The 19,805-nt window shown below is 37.9% G+C and overlaps 1 protein-coding gene across 1 annotated transcript; it reads right to left on the bottom strand.

Moving 5' to 3' along the window:
• Window positions 1–8,056: 8,056 nt before the first annotated feature.
• On the bottom strand, window positions 8,057–18,482 carry LOC127770729 (dynamin-related protein 3B-like). The gene is made up of 20 exons (XM_052296542.1): window positions 18,090–18,482; window positions 17,139–17,421; window positions 17,027–17,055; window positions 16,843–16,944; window positions 15,576–15,644; window positions 15,417–15,476; window positions 14,829–14,942; window positions 14,131–14,179; window positions 13,641–13,747; window positions 12,791–12,883; window positions 12,590–12,682; window positions 12,380–12,517; window positions 11,631–11,744; window positions 10,891–10,995; window positions 10,754–10,778; window positions 9,590–9,711; window positions 9,353–9,499; window positions 8,903–8,955; window positions 8,692–8,791; window positions 8,057–8,622 (listed from the first exon to the last, which is right to left on the bottom strand). The coding sequence occupies exons 1-20, from the start codon at window positions 18,444–18,446 to the stop codon at window positions 8,386–8,388; spliced, it is 2,397 nt and encodes a 798-aa protein (XP_052152502.1). The 5' UTR covers window positions 18,447–18,482; the 3' UTR covers window positions 8,057–8,385.
• Between the last annotated feature and the right edge of the window lie 1,323 nt (window positions 18,483–19,805).

Raw genomic sequence — 19,805 nt, forward strand, 5'->3', positions numbered from 1 at the left:
CGGAGCACTCTCTTCGATTTTTTTTACCATGAATGATAAACTAAAGGCTCCTAAATGGCTGGAGGTTGAACAAACTGCGTAATTGAGCCCCCCCCAAAAAAAAAAATTGTTCCTGGATCCGCCCCTCTCTGGCAGAAAGGTGTTGTCGGTGCTGAATTGCTGCTGGTTGCAGCCGGCGATGGCAACTCAAGATGTATATCCATCCGACAGCAACCATCGTAGATGTCGCGGCCATGGAAGGTTTTCGGTGCATATTTCGCATCCTCGCAAGATTGGAATTGAACTGAAGCTTCCACACGTGTTTTCATCTGGTGCATGTAAATCTTCTTTGCTCCATAAGCATAGAACACCCAATGAAGTATATCCTCTGTTACCGGACAGAGCAGATTGCTCACAGTGACATGGAGAACTCACTTGACATCGGAAGCCATGGTGAGTGGCTTTGATGCCAAGTTATCATGACCTGAGAACATGACGGGATAAGCACCGCCGGGAAAATAACCAGGCGGTGTCAGCTCCTAGAAAAGGGATGTAGATTTAGGCTAGGGAGAAGAACATTATTGGGAGGGAGAGATTAGACTAATTGATATTCATTACTTAATTCATAATAGATGGTACCTAAGTAAATCTTATCTCTAACTAACTAATAATCTTATCTCTAACTTAATTGGTATGGGCTATCTGTAGGCCTTGGCCTACGGCCCAATGCCCATGACAACACATCGAAGACATTTATAAGAGGGTAGTACTTCAGGATGTTCCTACGTATTTGAATTCTTTTTCTTAGATGTGACTGCTAGATTTCCTCATTTTTCTTCTGTGTTGAATTCATAACTTTCTACATATGTGTTAGAATCAATATCGTTACCAACCTTGATCAATAAATATATTTTTCATGGATCCACTCATATCTTTTAGACAAAACAAATGTATATTTGCCATTAGTATATATTTCAATTTCCAAAATGCTACTGGATTTTGCCTAAGTGCTCTTATTCCACTAGATATACAAGAGTGAGTTGCAAAAATGCTAGTACACTCTTAAAGAGTAATTTTCAGAAACTGCAACTACTTTATCAAAACTGTCATATTGTCGGAATTTTAGCTAGATATTCTCGAGGGAATCAACAACAGTATATGATTTTATCAGAAAGTTGTACATTTATTTATTAAATACATTTAGAACCACATGTCATTCATATATAATTAAGAGATAATCCATGAAATGCCATTGATAAGCATCTAAGTCCCAGAAATACCATCGACAAGTGTGAGTTCCAAGAAATACCATTGTACAAGCGATTTTATCCCAAAATGCCATTGCTGTTAGGGTTCCGTCCATTCCGCGCAGTTAAATACACTGTTCATCCTATAGAACTTAACGGCATGGAATGGACGGAACCCTAAATGCGATGGCATTTTTAGAACAAAATCATTTGTACGATGTCATTTCTTGGAACTCACACTTGTCGATGGCATTTCTGAGACTTGGACGCTTGTCAATGGCATTTTATGGATTATCTCTATAATTAATGGCCCGGTCCCTAGAGGCTAAAAATTGTCCAAAAGGCATCTATCTCTATTTTTTTCACTAGATTTTATTTTTACTATGCTATAAGTGTGAACAAGTCACTTACGATTGTGCATGAAAGAAGAGAGAAGTTGAATTTTTTTTAAAAAAATGATATTCTATTGAGATGGCATTTTGGGCATAGAGACAGTCAAATAACCGTTGACTGGACAGCATTAGTGCAAAGTAACGACGTACCCATATTTTAACAACTCGACAAAGAAACTAGTGGCGTATGAGCAAATGAAGAGAAAGCGATTATGCGCAGAATGGAGTACAGCGACTCCAACGTTCTTCAAAGTTGAACTTCATTTTGGCCATGAGCTAACTACTACTCAGATTTTTTATGGGTTACACTCTTCACCCACAAATATAAGGACTACTGTCATCTGAAATTTATCCACAAATATAAAGACTTAAGTATTGTTTCTCCCATCTAGCCACTTATCATTCATTTTTTACACAATCTTACCCTCGACCATCCTCATATTGTCCTTTTAATTTCATAGTTATTTTCTCTTCATCCTTAATCTCATAAAAGAAAAATCTAGAAGTCCTCGTATTTATTTATGGACGGAGGGAGTAAGGTCCATCCTAGTTAAAATGACTTTCAGTTAGTTCAAGTGGCGACAGGCATGCATCACGACCATCGCAGCCAAGCAATCGTCTTGCAGACATTGTGTACAGTACTCATGAAGCACTACCTCAAAATTCTCTTTTGGTTTAAGAACGGGTTTGATGGGATCTTGTCCTAATTAAATACTCTATCCGTCCTCTTTTTTATAATTTTTTTAAATAAGATAGAAAGTGTCAAATTTTAGACACGTAAACCCGAGCTACACTTAAAATGGCATGGAGGGAGTATTTATGAGTAGATGATTGTTATTTATTCCCACTCTTTTATGTAGATCGGAATTCGGTATGTTTCAAGAAGAATTAATGTTGCCATACCGATTGAGATTATAAGAAGAATTGGGGCCCTATTCTTTTCTGATTAAGATTCAGATTTTAAAATCTCGGCTTCCGTTAGCATGCTTTTCAAACTATTAAACGGTGTGTTTTGTGTGAAAACTTTCTATAAAAAAATTGTTTTAAAATAAAAATATATCCATTTATCAAGTTTATAATAATTAAAACTTAATTAATCATGTGCTAATAGATTTCTCATTTTACATGCGCGAACTTAATTTTCATCTTCATCAGTTTTAAAAAGCAACATATTTGATTATTTTGATCATGAAGATTATGTTCTTAGGGAAAAGTGACGAGAAAAAGCAAAACTTCTGCAAGGAAAGAGGGACATCAAGAAAGAAATAGCGAGGGACGATCAGGCTGTCGCCATCAGCAAACAAGAATGTGAAGAAGGTGGAGCACCAATACAGTCAGATAAACGCTACATGCAAAGTTCAGACAACACAAACGTGCAAAGTTCAGACACAGCTCGAGTAATTTTTGACAAACCACGAGAGACATGTGTCCAACCTGTTCAATTCACCACAGAATCTGCTCGTGACCCCAAACATCTGAAATTTCCATTCCCATGTTCCATGCCAGCAATTAGCCGAAATAATCACAGAGGAGGAGCAGCGGTCAAGTGAAAAAGAAAACAAGAGGGAAACCAAGAGAGCTAAGGGGGATGATATGCAAGTGGATGGGAAGGATTTAGGTGCTGCAGGGAAAGATGCAGCAGCCATGGATGATTCTGGAAACATGTCTGTGGCGAAGAATAATTTCAAGGATGTGGCGGAGGAGATAATTGGAGTGGCAATGAAAGCAGTGTAAATGAGGTATGTGACGAGGTACTGGGAAAGGCTGATGGTGAGCAAGTGAAGGACATGGGGGAAATAGACCGCGAAGCTGCAAACGATGTTTTAGGGGAGGGAAAGGAGCAGGAGGAAATCATGATGGCAGCAAATGTCAAGGAAGTGATGCTTACACCAAAGCGGGCTAGCTCTAGACTGGCCAGCATGGAGGATGAGCATTCCTTGGAGAAGGCCAGGAAAAGGAAGGCATGGAAGAATCTGGAGTCATGTAACAATTTAAATAATCCGTTCCTTTCATTTTCAAATGATTCTATTGATTCATATTTGCTTAACCTAGGCATAGATCTTGGGGGTTCTTGTAGCAAAATTTCAGAATCTGTGTTGAACCTTAGAAAAATAGAAGAGGAAAGGTCGTCCGAGAGTTTAAAAGGTTCTTCGACTTTTAATTGCAATAACTTAAATAACGAGGGGTATGGTTCGGAGGAAGAAGAGGAGCTAGACAACCTTGTTCTTGGCCACTAATGTGGTGGCTTAGTGGAGGAGGTTATGGATGGGGAGAATGGTCACCTAAGCTGTGATTTTAATAATCTCCCCATTAAGGGCATTGGAAAAAAGATTGAGAGTAGGAGAAAAAGAAAGAAGGTTAAAATTGCTGTTTTTAAAAAGGGGTCATCATGAGAGGAATGTTTTGGAATAGCAGAGGTCTTGGTGACTTGGCTAAATTTAGATTTCTGTCGGATACCTCAAAAGAGCAAAAGCTAGACTTTATTGCTCTTTTGGAGACGGGTAAAAATAATTTTTCAAACTCTTGCCTTAAGAATTTTTGTGGAGGTAGATATTTTTTTTGGCATTGGACAAGGCCAAAAGAGAGATCAGGGGGTATCTTGCTAGGGATTAATGAGGAGGTTCTTGACATTTCTAGTGTTGATGAAGGTGATTTTTATGTTAAATTTCATGTTAAGAATAAGGATGATGGCTTTCAATGGATCCTCGTGGCAATATATGGGGCTGCACAGGAGGATTATAAAGAAGCTTTCCTTGTTGAGTTGGTCGATTCTTGTAATAAGGAGGCGCTACCAATTCTGCTCGGTGGCGATTTCAACATTATAAGGAATCCCACTGAAAAGAATAATGATAATTATAGTGAGAAGTGGCCATTCCTTTTTAATGCCGTCATAGATAGTTTGGACTTAAGAGAGTTGGAGCTCACAGGACGTAAGTTTACGTGGGCTAATTCGTCATCAAAACCGACATTTGAGAAGCTAGATAGAATTTTGATGAGTACAGAATGGGAACAGAAATACCCGTTGTCTACTGCTCGAGCTTTGAGTAGGGAGCTTTCCGATCATACGCCATTATTGTTGGATACTGGTGTTAATTCTCTCAAACAACCACTATTCAAGTTTGAGCCTAGACGGTTGTTAAGCTTGGACGGTTGTTAAGAGATGGATTCTATGATATGGTAGCGGATGTTTGGAAAAAGGAGGTTAGGGGGGTTACAAGGTTGGAAAAGTGGCAAAATAGGTTACGAAGGCTGCGTCAATTTTTGAGAGGTTGGGCAAAAGATACAAGTGGGGCCTAGAAGAAAGAAAAGGCTAGCCTGCTAGCAAAGGCGGATGAATTAGATAAGAAGGCTGAGGTGCAATGTTTGTCTGAACAAGAATTAAATCTCAAGAACTTTGTTAAAGATAGATTAGCGCTTTTGCTAAGAGAAGAAGAAATAAAATGGTACCAAAGGGCAAAAACAAAGAAAATTGTGGAGGGCGATAGAAATACAAGATATTATCATATGATAGCTAATGGAAAGCATAGGAAATCCCGAATTTTTCAGTTGGAACAAGAAGAGGGTATAATCAAAGGTGATGTACAACTAAGGAAGTACATTACAAGGTATTATAAAAACCTTTTTGGACCCCCAGAGGAAAATAATTTTTCCATAATGGAGTCTAGAAAAGAGGACATTCCTCAAGTCTTGAGTGAGGAAAATGAAATCCTAACAAAGGAATTCTCAGAACAAGAAGTAAAACAGGCTATTTTCCAAATGGAACACAATAAGGCTCCGGGTCCTGATGGATTTCCTGTGGAGTTCTTTCAAGTGTTTTGGGAGGTCATTAAAGATGACTTAATGGCCATGTTTAATGACTTTTACAAAGAAGAGTTGCCGCTGCATAGTTTGAATTTTGGTACAATAACTTTATTACCCAAACAAAAGGATGCTAAGCAAATTCAGCAGTACAGACCTATATGTCTGTTGAACGTGAGTTTCAAAATTTTCACGAAGGTAATGGCTGATAGAATAGCTCTAGTAGCTCAAAAAGTCATTAGACCTTCTCAGACAGCCTTTTTACCAGGAAGAAACATTATGGAAGGTGTGGTTATTTTACATGAAACAATTCATGAAATGCATAAGAAGAAGAATGATGGGGTAATTTTTAAACTCGACTTTGAAAAAGCTTACGATAAAGTAGACTGGAGATTTCTCCAACAGACGTTGAGAATGAAAGGATTCTCACCACTTTGGTGTCGGTGGATAGATAAGATTGTCAGAGGGGGTAGTGTAGCAATTAAGGTGAACGATGAAGCTGGAAACTTCTTTCAAACAAAAAAAGGCTTAAGACAAAGGGATCAGTTATCACCGATCCTCTTTAATTTGGTGGCTGACATGTTAGCAATCTTGATTAAAAGGGCAAATGAACGAGGGAGCTTTCATGGGGTGATACCGCATCTGGTAGATAATGGGCTATCTATCTTGCAATATGCATATGATACAATCATCTTTATGGAACATGATTTAGAAGAAGCCAAAAACCTCAAACTTATACTAAGTACATTCGAGAGGTTAGCGGGTCTAAAGATCAACTTCTACAAGATTGAATTGTTCTATTTTGGTAGGGCTAAGGAAGTGGAGAGAGAGTATGTCACGTTGTTTGGCTGCGGTTCCGGTAGGTATCCCTTTAGATATCTAGGGATCCCAATGCATCACAAAAAATTGTCAAACAAAGACTGGCTTACAATCGAAGAGAGAATTCAAAAAAAATTGAGTAGTTGGAAAGGAAAGCATCTATCGGTAGGTGGTAGATTAGTGTTGATAAACTCGGTGCTTAGCAGCTTGGCTATGTTCATACTCTCTTTTTTTGAGGTACCTAAAGGTATTCTCGAGAAGCTGGACTATTATATGTCACGTTTCTTTTGGCAATTTGAAGAACATAAGAAGAAGTATAGGTTGGCTAAGTGGAGCATTTTATGCAAGCCAAAGGAATGTGGGGGTCTTGGGATACAGAACCTAGATCTACAAAACAAATGCATGCTAAGCAAATGGTTATATAAACTTTGGAATGAAGAGGGAGTTTGGCAAAACTTGTTAAGAAGGAAATATCTATCTAAGAAAACTTTGACTCATGTAGAGAAAAAACCAGGGGATTCTCATTTCTGGTCAGGACTCATGATGGTTAAGAACATCCTCCTTTCTTGTGGATCGTTAAAAGTGCACAATGGGACTCAGGTCAGATTCTGGGAGGATAAATGGAACGGGAATACTCCCTTTGCTGCTCGTTACCCGGCCTTATACAACCTTGTGATAAACAAAAATGAATCAGTTGCAGTGGTTATGAGTAAAAGACTTCTAAAAGTGTCCTTTAGGAGGGCTATTGTGGGTCATAATTTAAAAGCTTGGTTGGAAGTGGTCTCAAAGGTTATATCAATAAAATTGACCGAGCATAATGATACCTTTTTGTGGGAGACACAAAAGAATGGGCGTTTCTCAGTTAACTCAATGTATAAAGCAATCATGTACAGGGAAGTCGTTCCTAAAAAGGACATGATTTGGAAACTCAGAATACCACTAAAAATTAAAATTTTCTTGTGGTACTTAAAGAATGGAGTAATTTTGACAAAGGATAATTTAGCTAAAAGGAAGTGGAAGGGTAATGTAATGTGTTGTTTTTGTGATTCTAACGAATCAATTCAACACCTTTTCTTGATTGTATTTTGGCAAGATTCATGTGGAATGCAGTCTATATATCTTTTGGAATTCACCCGCCTAGGAATGTTGCTAGTATGTTCGGCAATTGGCTAAAGGGGGTTCAACCCAAGCTAAGAGCTCAAATCCTTGTGGGGATTTCAGCTTTGTGTTGGGCGGTTTGGTTATGCCGAAATGATGTAGTCTTTAATGGCTCCAATACTAATTTTCTGTTGCAGGTGATTTTCAGGGGGACTTTTTGGGCAAGACAATGGTCTTTGCTACTTAAGGAGGAAGATGGCCAAAAAGTGAGAGAATGTTGCTTGATTCTAGAGAAGAGAGTTTCTGGCTTTTTCACAATGAAGGGATGGAACTTAAGGAAAAGATTGGGAAATTAATGCTCTCTTGTTTTCTTGTGTGGTTTGGTTGAAACTTTGTATTAACTTTTTAAGAATTACTGTTGCTAGAGCCTAAGTGCTCGGGTCTAGTTGCTTGTGATGGTGTTAAACCTTGTGTAAGGGTGTGAGTCTTTGTACTCTTGTAAGTTTCGTTGAGGCTGTGTACATCCTTTTTGGGGTGTAAAAGGCCGATTTAATCCATTATCTAAAAAAAATCACAAGAATGCTGAATGCGAAGACAGAAGTCGGACCAGTTCAAATAACCGGTGGACAAACAATATAGTACATGATTCTTGCTCAACGTAAATTCCAATCTCACAAACTGCACGTTGGAAATTGGAAGACTGTCTAGAGAGTTCCATTATGGTGCAGTAAAGTAGCTTTGTGATTGCAAGTTATTCGTAATATGCCGTTCCCGTTCTGGCTTCTCAGAAGTACAAAAAAGGCAAAATGATATAAGGGGCTAGTTACATTGTTAATCTACACAGCCACCATTCCATTGCCCCTGTTGGCTATGAATGTACTTGGGCTCCTGTAGTCCTGCTATTTCAGTGCAACTGCTAGATTACAAGATCAAGGTGCGGCACCAGAAATAGCTGCCAGTTGCAGAAAAAAATAGCCCACTAACAAAAAATTGAATTTACAGGACAAAACTGAAGCACGTCACTTGAAAATGATAGGAGAAATTGATCAAGATCAAGTGGAAAGAAGCCCACCATTAGCATCTGGATAGGAAGTCGAACTATATGACGCTACCGACCCATGTTGATCTTCGTGAGATGCTTTCTTTCGATTGTGGTTAGGCGAGGATGCGTAAATGATGCTGGGGTCGCCATTGCTGAGACCATGGATTTTTGGCAGGCCAGTAGCATATTCAGCAGGGCTGTATCCCTTCTCAACCTTTTCAGCTTCAAGGGGAAATTCCTCGAGCGTCTGAAAAATAAATAGATATCAAAAGATTGCCGAACAAATAGATGAGGACATCTAGGAGACTGAAGATACCCTATGAGCCTGTTCAAGAACTTGGAGTGTTTCTTGTATATGCTGCCTTCTGATAATTACTTCATCAGTTTCCCTCAGCATTTCATCCAGCAGGTTTTCTCTGCATAGCATAACATCATTCAGAACAACCCTTTCTGTAAAAGTAATCTCAAAATTAACAGTTTGATTGAACTGCTTGTCACAAAAGTAAAACAAAGAACAACGCATGCACCTGTACAGTTTCCGGATTAAAACATTATGCAGCTCACGCTTTGTGTGGTTCACCTGAGGTAAAATATCAGTAAAAAACCAGTGTTACAGCAACCGAAGATTATATACATAAGTTAGATCACAATTGACCAGTTAGAAAGCTATATTAACAAATAATAATAGTCTGTGTGGACAATGACCAAAGTCCAGAGTTCATGGAAGTTAGTGACTTACAGCATTAACTCCTTAAGTGGCACGAGATTATTGTTGAACATAATGAGTTTCACAAGCTTTTGATTCAATACGTGCCATGATTATTTTGATTCAATACAGGTAAACCTAAAGTAGGGTTTAGTATCATAACAACCAACAATAATTACTGCAGACCTGATGTTTACGATGACTTCTATAAGTCTCAGTCACCGTCAAAGCTTTCATTTACTAATAACAAGATGTAAAAAGCTAAACTTACCAGAAAATGCATTATAGCCTTTGGAACAGCATCTTCAATACTCTTTCTGACAATGTCATAGTACGATTTGATCAATAGTTTCACAATGGCTACCCCTGTTGCATCCTGTGCAGGCTGGTTTTCTGATGGCTTCAAAGTGATGGGGGGCTGGTAAGAAATATAGAGAATAATCAGAAATGGAATATTAAAATATTTTGAATTCCATCTTCGAAAACTGACTTGCGATAGTGAAATCACCTCTCTTAACTGGATGATAGAGATAAGGTTATCTAGGCTGTGAACTCGTGCAACTGACTTGCTTGATGAACTCCCAGCAACCAGTGAGTGACCCCTCTGATTTCTGCCTGCCACACTTGTTCCTGTATTTTCCGAGTCATATGTCAGATCATAGCCAAAAAAGTTATCACCTATCTAAAGCTGCCACAATCGCATGAACAGTTTAATGTATGGTTTGTTGCAGGAGTCAAAGAAAAGCAGGTCGATACTTTCTGGTAGAATACTATGCATATGAAGCTTATGGTTACAGCTAGGTACTCTGTTTTTCAAAGAAAAAAATATAGGTGCATGAAACATGTATTATTTCCTTCAGAAGTATTATGAGTTAGAATGCCTTCCTAGTTAATTATGTCACGAAAAAGTAAGTACATGTGCAATCTAATTACATCAATCATTAAAAAAGGACAGGTAATATCAACTAAATGGTATTCACAACATGTAGATTTCAAGTTAGCACTCCTAAGAATCATGATACATAAAAAGTGGATCCAAGACTCCCATTCGAAGGAGAATAGGAGACAAAATTAAATATCAACTGCTGCAGCATAGACTGCAAATTAGCACATAAGCATGTTTCAGTGTTTTGTCAAATCAATACAACAGTTTGGACAGGCAAGATTATTTTTCCATCAAAACTACTGTTTCTTTTGAAAAAATGAATTTCGAGTTTCGAAGAAGACAGGCCTCCAAGAAAGCCACTCCGCCTAAAGAGTCCTAATTCCTATTGTTCCTCCACTAAATACTCCTTCAGTATAAACATATAAGTCAGTATTTTGTATAAATTACAGTACGCTATATCCACAATGTGTTGGCTAATTTTTTTTTTACTATAATCATATGATATCTTGTAAAAAAAATAATAATATGCATATATATGTTGTGGAAGTATTCTGAAAGACAAATCCAATAAAAGTACTCTTATGTACTAAGAGTAGAAGTTTAAAATTGTGAAACACTATCACAGACCCAACAGGACATATTTAGGAACAGAAAGAGTACGTATCAGCGCCAAGCAGCATTAAGATGCCAATGGCAACCTGATGCCACTGCTAACAGGTTCAACTTGTGTAAAGCCATGCTGGGTTTAAGTCTATGACTTGTATAATTATAGGTACACCAGTTTACCTGTATCAGCATCAGGCTGCACTCCCTGTCCAGCAGAAACAGAAGCAGATAATGAAGTGAAGTAAAGAAAGGTTAATATCTTCATTTCATTGTCTGAAAATTACGATCTAAAACAAAGAAATACTAGTATTTGAAACCTGATCAGAGGTGGCTCCTCTAGTAGCATCTCTTGCAAAAATAGCACGTGACTTTTGACTTCTGTCAGATGTTAATTGTATCTCAGGACTAATAGCAGTACCATCCTACGGTAAGGGTAACAGAAGAGTAAGCAGTAAAATTTTTAATGCAAGAGTGCAAAGACAGTCAATAGAAAATTCTGGCGTATGTTAATATGTTATGTACTATCTTACATGCAAATGGTGAAATGAATTAGCTGGTTTAATTGAGGTAACTTATGTATGGCTTCAATTTCACATTGATCTCAGATTAATAATGAAACATACAAATTGACCTTTTCTACACTTACCATTAGTTGATTTCTTGTAAAGGAACTTGAGGATGACAGCAACTACTCCCCCCGTCCCAAAATATAAGGGATTTCGGTTGGATGGGATATATCCTAATACTACAAATCTGGATAGTCTAGATTCGTAGTACTAGGACTCCCATCCAACCGAAATCCCTTATACTTTTGGGACGGAGGGAGTACTAAATTATTAATTACAGATAAACTATGATGTATTATACTAAAGAGAATATAAACAATTTGCAGGATAACAAAAGTAGAATTTATTGAGATGCAGATTAAATGAACAAGCCAAATCCTCATTATTTGGCTGCAAAGGTACAACCACAGGATTCCAAAACTAAATCATTTATTTTCTTTTCTTTTAAGAATAGAAGAAGCAACCCAAATCTAAGATGCAAAAGGAAGTACCTTAGGAATCGTTACAGAGGTTGGTGCTTTGGGAGGTAAAATTTCTTGCCTAGCAAGCTCAACAACCTTGTTGCCTCCAACAAAGTTTGGATGTGAAGTATTTATGTAATCCATCTGTAACAAGATATGTGGTATTACTCATTACCCATAAGAAAATCAACAAAACACAGATACTTTACTATGCACAATCAATGAACAAACCAACAGGTACTTCACTAGAATGTAGCTCACTACATGTTATTCCATTAGCATGTAGCAATACCCAAAATTCAAAACAAACAAAAGCTCATGGTTAAAATAGGCTGCTAGTAAACAATCTAAAACACCCTATTAGCATCAGTAGGTGTAAGACTTGGCAATGAAATTAGATTGTTCCTTAAATTTAAAAAGAATAAGAAATGTGAGATAATTGTGAACATGACATATTCTGAGAGCATAATAAAATAAAAATGAAGATATCCTTCCGAACTCAATCCTCTATAGTACAACAGGTTAAAGGTTTAAAACAAAACCGTTCATAGAAGCATCTACAGCCAACTTCTTTGCAATGGATATCCAATAGTGTATCATAGGATATATCCAGTGTTTGATGAAACTAAATTTCCAGTATAAACAAATCCTTGTTTAATGATTATCTTGTATCAAAATAATATAAATATAATTAAACACTCATAACAACAAATTTTGTTTCAGAAACAATCCAATAACCTTCAATTGAACAATAAGAATTCAGGAAAGTAAACACTTGCCTCCATCTCAATAATATGGGTTATCATTGTCTCTGCAGGTCGAAGACCATCTCTCAAGAAATTGCTAACTGCTTCACCCATCCGCTTTTTAAGAATCGGGTATTTCTGCAGCTCGCTGGTTAAGCAACCACGGCTAATCTGCATGATTTAGGGATTCTTAAACAGGTTGATTAAAGGTTCGTATGATACAACAGAGGTACAAAGACATACTTTGACTAGCTCGTCATAGATAAAATTTGCGCATTGAAGGCTTGGATCAAGCAAACGACTTATTTGCCTTCGCACAAGAATCTCAAACGGCAACTACAATTCCACAGAACATTTATGAGCAAGCAGCAAGTTAGCTAAAAAAAGCATGAATCAGATATACCATAATTGTTCTAACAGTAGACATTTCAGAAAAACACTAACCTCTGGCAGAAACATAGGACCCTTTGGACCGTCAGAATTCTGTATGGCTGTACGGATATCTTCATCAGTTATGCTCTTACAGGGGTCCACTTCCTGTGGATTAAGACAACTGAAATATAAACTAGCAGATGAAATAAGTAAAGAATGGAAACAAAAGAAATACAAGTAAGTGTGTGATGTATGCAGTTTACCAATGTCACAGTTGAACAGAAATATAATTGTTTCTACCTAGAAACTGTGCTTTGCTGCAAGAGGGTAATGTTTTATGGCAGAGTGCACGGTTTCTTTTTAGACAATTATGTTTAGATAGGTAATATAGAAAGTTTTAGCACTAAAAAGGTCAAATTATGCAAAGCACAAATTTATTTTCTGGATGAGAAACTGCCCACAACCGCAGATGGGTAATCACAAGAAAATCCCCAAAAAGTATTAAAAAAAAAACTTGGCCGGTAGGGGAAAGACTGCCCCCACAGTATTTTCACTAAGAAGAGCTCAACCGGAGCCCGGCCAATAAAGGTCACGAAAGCTGGTCCCCCTCATACATGGGGATGCTGCCCCCTGTGATTTGGGCCTTAACCCATGCTTTGAGGCCCAGCCCCATACACGAGGGCCCGCTACGCCACCACAGGTCGGTTCACACATGCCGACCAGGGAAACCAGCGAGTGACCTATGACTTGATCTGGTTTCTTTTTTCTTTAAACTATTTAAACCATATGACTTGATCTGGTGTTCACTTCCAAAGTTCTTTTAGAAAAATCACTCACAATCATACATATATAAATTTTATTACACTAAGTCACTAACACGTCTCTGATGTCTAAATAATGTAAAGCTGTTGCTTTTGCTTACCTCCAAGCTCTTGACGAAAATTGACTGAAAAATGTAGTGGATTCTTGCTCCACCAGATAGTTCATCTGTTGACACTTTATTTTTCCCTTCCACCATGGAAGAAAAGGCTGGAAACAGAGAAAACATAATCACATTAGAAGAATATAGCTTAGGGAATCATCAAAGTGGCAGATTGAAGAGGACGAAAAACTATGCACATGAGCAACAATCTTATGAAAGAATCGATTACTCTCAAATCTCAGTATTTTGTGATCTAAATGTTTGCACAACTATCCTAGAAAATTTACACAAATCAAGGATAATTTTCTAGCTATCGTTTTTATTGTTGAGCTGTCAAGTTATTGCTACAAGCAGGAAGCAGCAAAGGATTATATAAGAAAAACTGCACAAGAGCCATCTGTAATTCTAGATAAACTGGTAGCAAAGCACAGTTGGTAAGTCAAGTCTTACAGTAAATATGGTAAATTTATTCTCTCCTTTTTTTTTGTACCTTCACAATATTTTCTGAGTATATTCAACAGTTTGACCCCCTGACCAGCCTGCATGCATTGGGATGAAAAAATCAACACTAAAAGTAGAAATGCTCAAAAGCCATTAAAACTTAAACTACAAAATAAAATAGGACACACATAAGAAAGCTGCTTCTAAGAAGCTTGGCAGCCAGGCATGTGATATTCACACAACAAGCAGTTCTCTTGCAAGGATGATAAACTGCAAATACACACTCCCTCTAGTCATAAAAAATTTGATACTTCCTCCGTTTCATATTATAAGACTTTCTAGCATTGCACATATTCATATATATGTTAATGAATCTAGACATACGTATGTGTTTAGATTCATTAACATCTATATGAATGTGGGCAATGCTAAAAAGTCTTATAATATGAAACGGAGGGAGTACTCATGAACAGATGCAGCCAAAATGATATTTTAGCCAAAGATACCACCTAGAGTGTATAATTTGGATAACATAAAAATGGTAGGAGTAAAGTTATGATTAAAAATACTTCTATAAAATCAATATTTTTCAAATACACAACAATAAAATTTAGTGATAGAAATGGCATTTTGTTTACTTTGAAAAGTCATAAACATCACCCTTTTGTGACTAGAGGTATAGTTTTCGTAGTTAGTTGATGAGGGACATGTTACAACTTTACAATTATGAGCTGAGAATGTTATTACCGTTGATTCTGCAGTATCACCATATGCAGCATGCTCTTTTGCAACTGCTACCAACTGAGAATTGATGCGAGATTTCAAGCCTGGAAGCATATATGTAATGTGCTTTAGTAGAATCTGCAAAAGGAGCCAAGAGCTGCCGTAGTCAATTGCAGATATACGATGCATTAGCAAATCACATGCAGATAAAGTTACAATACAGTACCAAATTTTCGCATTTTCAATTAAAAGATAAAGCATTGCAATAAGTTCGGTTTATAAGAGAATAAATTCATCATTTACTATTTTAAAACCAATGCTCATCTGGGTGTTGAGAGTATTATTAAGCATGCCCCTTTAGTGTAAGTGATTTTCTGACCTCCTCAATACTTCTTTGGAGGTTTTAATTTAATCATGAAGCATCTTACGTTGGCTCATAATCTTGCACTAAATGACTGCTAATTCATTCTGAGTCAGTTTGTCTTAGCGAACAATTTCCAATGAAGCCCATGTTGCCAATGTTTGTTTATGATATTGACAGGAGGAATCTAATGAGGCTGAGAAAATGAATAAAGGAAAAAAAAACTAGATAGCAATAATTAACAGATATACCGTATTTAGCTTCTTGGCCAGTTGAGGAACACCACAGCAATGTGTAAGACCATGATAAGCCTGTTAATAGCACAAAAAATATTAATCAAGAATTTAGCAAAATATGTCATTTCACAATGGGTAGTACTGCTTGAACAAAATATCAAGGCCCTAACATACAGGTAAAGTTGAGAAAAACTTCTCCTCGAAGGCAAGTGCATCTTTGACGCTCCGCTTAAAGTTGATATCCTGTTAGAATCATCCAGATGTTAGATATTAGAAATGTATATCATTTGAGTGCAAATATTTCAACTTAGCAATGCATCAACAGTTTTAAGATCATGATCATAACCTGAACCAGAATTGCAACTGTCTGAAAAGGACATCATGAACTTCTTAATAAAAAGATAAGCGCCCAAATTTGGTACCAATACAAAACTATCAAGTTTCAAAAGAGTAATTGTTATTTTCATGTGTACAATTTGTTCATTCGTATGTCAAGCTCAATTCAATGTTATGACATCTTGTACACGTGTTTGCCTAGACCATAGTCTAGACAGTCTAGACCATGTCTAGACGCTAGACGATGGGTTATCGTCTAGTTTAGAGTCTAAACTGTGAATTAGACCGTTTGACCGTCTAGTCGGTCAAAGATGGTTCTAGACTGCCTAGACCACACAATTAAACAACATTTAGACGAGTGTAGACCGTAAACCTGTCGTTTAGACTATGGTCTAGGCAATAGGCCAATGCATTTTTTGTGTTGCTAGAGCTGAAACTTCGAGCCTAGACCAAAGCCCTTATGGTTTATGGTTTTGACCCCATTTCCATACCGTTCTCTTCTACTCTAGCCCAGTCACTGCAACAAAATCATGTCGTCTCTCCTCTACTAGTCGTCACAGAGGACCTTGCTCCCACCTCTCTCCAACCCACAACTTTACTCGAGTGGCTACACCTATCATAGCACCGCTAGTTCTCTAATATTCTATGAAAAATGTTAAGCATATTTACATGTGTGCCAAAAAAATATGCCGATAATATAGTGTACGGTATATCGTCTAGACCGTCTAGACTTGCGTTTAGACTGGCTAGACTCTAGACCATGGGTCATCGTCCGTCTAGCATCTAGCGTCTAGGTGAACACTGCTTGTACTTAACTATGTATCAAGCCATCATTTGGTACCAATACAAAACTATCAAGGCATATAAGGCTTAGCTATCTGACAAGATTCAAGTTTAAATGAATAGCTCAATCTATTAACACCACATATTAAAAAATTAACTTTGAAACTAAATTCATTTCAATTGAAGATGCATGAGCAAACCATATAATTTTCTAAATTGCAGAAAAAACATTGTCATATCATGTGAGACTATGGAACTCGAAGAAGAAATTCAAGATGATAGTCAATCTAATGAAGGTTCATGGTATTGTCTTAGAAGGTACCTCTTGGCTACGATTTACAACACCTACATAACCAAGCTTGAGGGGGATCACATTTCCCAGTAAAAAGTTACGAGCATCAGTGCCCCTGTCCATGATGTCCAACTAGGCCATTGAAGCAAGGTTAACATAGTGATCACAAAGTAAGTAAAGGGTATGCACTATTGTTTATATATTACAAAAGTACCTTGGTGATAACACCAATTGTTCGAGAACCTGCCAGAACAACAATAAATTTGCATTCATAAATCATTCCACGGTAAAGAAACTTATAACTACAACCAGAGTTATTTAAGTACCATCAGGATCAGCAAGCTTTGCCAGTTGGAGAGCATCCGAATTAGCTAAATCTGCATTAGCCGGAGTGACAGCCAAGATAATACAACTTGGATGCTTAATGTATTGCATGATCATTGACCTTATTCTTGACTCAATATCACTAGGCTGGTCTCCTACTGGCACCCTTGTTATTCCAGGGAGGTCAACCAAGGTGATGTCTAGGACATTTGGTGAAAATATTTTCAGACGAATCTGTTTCTCAGAAACCCCTTTGTTGCCCCCAGCTTCTTTATCCGTTTCCAACTGAAAAACAGTCAACATAATTCATCTCGTAAGAATCACGAAAGCATAAAACAAGACCCACCCCCCCCCCCAACCAAAAAAAAGAAGGATTATTATAAGTACGAGAAAGTATCAGTGCCCACTGCCCAGTACAATACAGTGAACAAAGCAAAGGTACCAAACGATCTCCATCCACTAAATTTAGCCCAAATGCCTTTTTTACCATAATACTCCCTCCGTTTCAAAATGTTTGACACCGTTGACTTTTTAGTACTTGTTTGACCATTCGTCTTATTCAAAAAATTTAAGTAATTATTTATTATTTTCATATCATTTGATTAATTGTTAAATATACTTTCATGTACACATATAGTTTTACATATTTCACAATTTTTTTTTGAATAAGACGAACGGTCAAACATATGCTAAAAAGTCAACGGTGTCAAACATTTTGAAACGGAGGGAGTATCTTTTTTTTCTGGACTAATGCTGGTAATGTATCAAGTCAACAAAGTGAACAGACCCTTTTTCTAAAACTGCAAACTACAACCTACATTTTTTTTCTTCTGGATTGCAAGCTAATCCACCTTGCAATCATCATTTCACAGATTAAAGATCTCTCAAAGTCTCAAGCATTGCGCCAAAAGTAGCACTATACGCAAGCAAACAAGCGAAGCTGCAGGGCTGACCTGGATCTCGCGCTTGATCTGGTCGAAGTCGTGGAAGCGGCGGGCGGGTGCGTGCAGGAACTCCCCCCACTCCTCGGGGGCGGGGTGGCGCACGAGCTGGAGCACGAGGGGGCGGCGCGTGCAGATGTCGGGGCCCCGGGGGAGGAAGTCGCGGCCGACGAGCGCCTCCAGCACGCTCGACTTCCCGCTGCTCTGCCCGCCGATCGCCGCCACCTGCGGCAGCTCCAGTCCGCCGCCGCCGCCGCCGCCGTCCAGCCGCGCGACGATGTCCTGCAGCCTGTTGACGAGCGGGATCACCGCCTGCCCCACCGTCGCCGGGGCCTCAGCCGCCGCCGCCGCAGCCGCTGGCTCCGCCATCGCCGCCGATGGAGTAGGGTTTTTTTGTGGGGGGGGGGGGGGGGAGCGGAGCAAAATGTGGGGTTTTCCTCTCTCTTTTTTTTTTTTGGGTGATTTTTGCACGGTTATGTTTGGTGTGACGTAACTATACGATGGAAGATTTTGGCCGTTTAGTGCAAGTTTTGAATTGAGAGGAGTATTTTATGGGCTGGTTTGGTTTGAGGCCTAAATTAGGCTTACTAATATTTGGTAATTTTAACAGTGTTTAGTGTCTATTTGGTTTAAAGCCAAATTTTGACATGCCTAAGAAAATAGGTCATTTCAATATTGAACTTAGGCTATTTTGGTTTCAATCCAAACACAACTTTGGGTTGGTTTGGTTTGTGGCCTAAATATGCCTTACCAAATTTTGTCAATGCCAAATTTTAGCAAGTTTTGGTATGACTAATTTTGGTAAGGCAAAGTTGTGTTTGGATTGAAGCCAAAATAGCCTAAGTTCACTATTGAAATGATCTATTTTCTTAGGCATGCCAAAATTTGGCTTCAAACCAAATAGACACTAAACATTATTGAAATTGTCAAATATTGGTAAGCCTAATTTAGGCCTCAAACCAAACCAGCCCTTTGCCTTACCAAAATTAGTCATACCAAAACTTGCTAAAATTTGGCATTGACAAAATTTGGTAAGGCATATTTAGGCCACAAACCAAACCAACCCTATAACTTCTGTCATTTTGTCTCTACGGTTTTGATGCTAAATTTTGTCAATATTTAACTTCTACAGGAAGTGCCAGTTTTTTAGCGTTGATAAATATTGGTTTTTTTGGATGTTTGGGCCTGTTTATATCCCCTGGCAAGTTTTTTCATCCTATCACATCACATGCATAAAGTATTAAATATAGAAAAAAAATTAATTACACAGATTGCGTGTAAATTGTGAGACGAATCTTTTAAACATAATTGTTCCATGATTTGACAATATGGTGCTGCCGTAAACATTTACTAATGACGGATTAATTAAGCTTAATAAATTCGTATCGCAGCGGGAGCAGCCCTGGCTGAGTATTTTATGTACCGCGAACGGCATGCGAAATCCATAATTTGTTTTATTATTAGACTGCGTTTAATACTTCAAATATGTGTCCGTATATTCGATGTGACATGACAAAGATTTTCATACCTGGATCTAAAACACAACCTTTGTTTTACTAAGTTTTGGTTTGTTGCCTTATTTACCTTTTGTGATAGGTTGTTTTTTGAACTTATACATTATTACAGGATATTACAATACAATTTTAGATAATGTTTGGATTATTGTCTTGTCGAGTTCCAGTTCAAACTTATGGTTTATTTATGTAGAAAACTAAACACCTACTTTAT

Source organism: Oryza glaberrima, chromosome 4 (assembly GCF_000147395.1).
Source record: "Oryza glaberrima chromosome 4, OglaRS2, whole genome shotgun sequence".
In the NCBI taxonomy this organism is placed as follows: Eukaryota; Viridiplantae; Streptophyta; class Magnoliopsida; order Poales; family Poaceae; genus Oryza; species Oryza glaberrima.

Excerpts from the sequence above, each read along its gene's own strand:
- LOC127770729 (XM_052296542.1), bottom strand. The coding sequence starts at position 18,446 with ATGGCGGAGCCAGCGGCTGCGGCGGCGGCGGCTGAGGCCCCGGCGACG. Across the intron at positions 15,477-15,575 it reads AGTTTTTCTCAACTTTACCT|GCTTATCATGGTCTTACACA; the intron begins GTATGTTAGGGC and ends TGCTATTAACAG. Across the intron at positions 10,996-11,630 it reads CCTCTGTAACGATTCCTAAG|GATGGTACTGCTATTAGTCC; the intron begins GTACTTCCTTTT and ends CCCTTACCGTAG.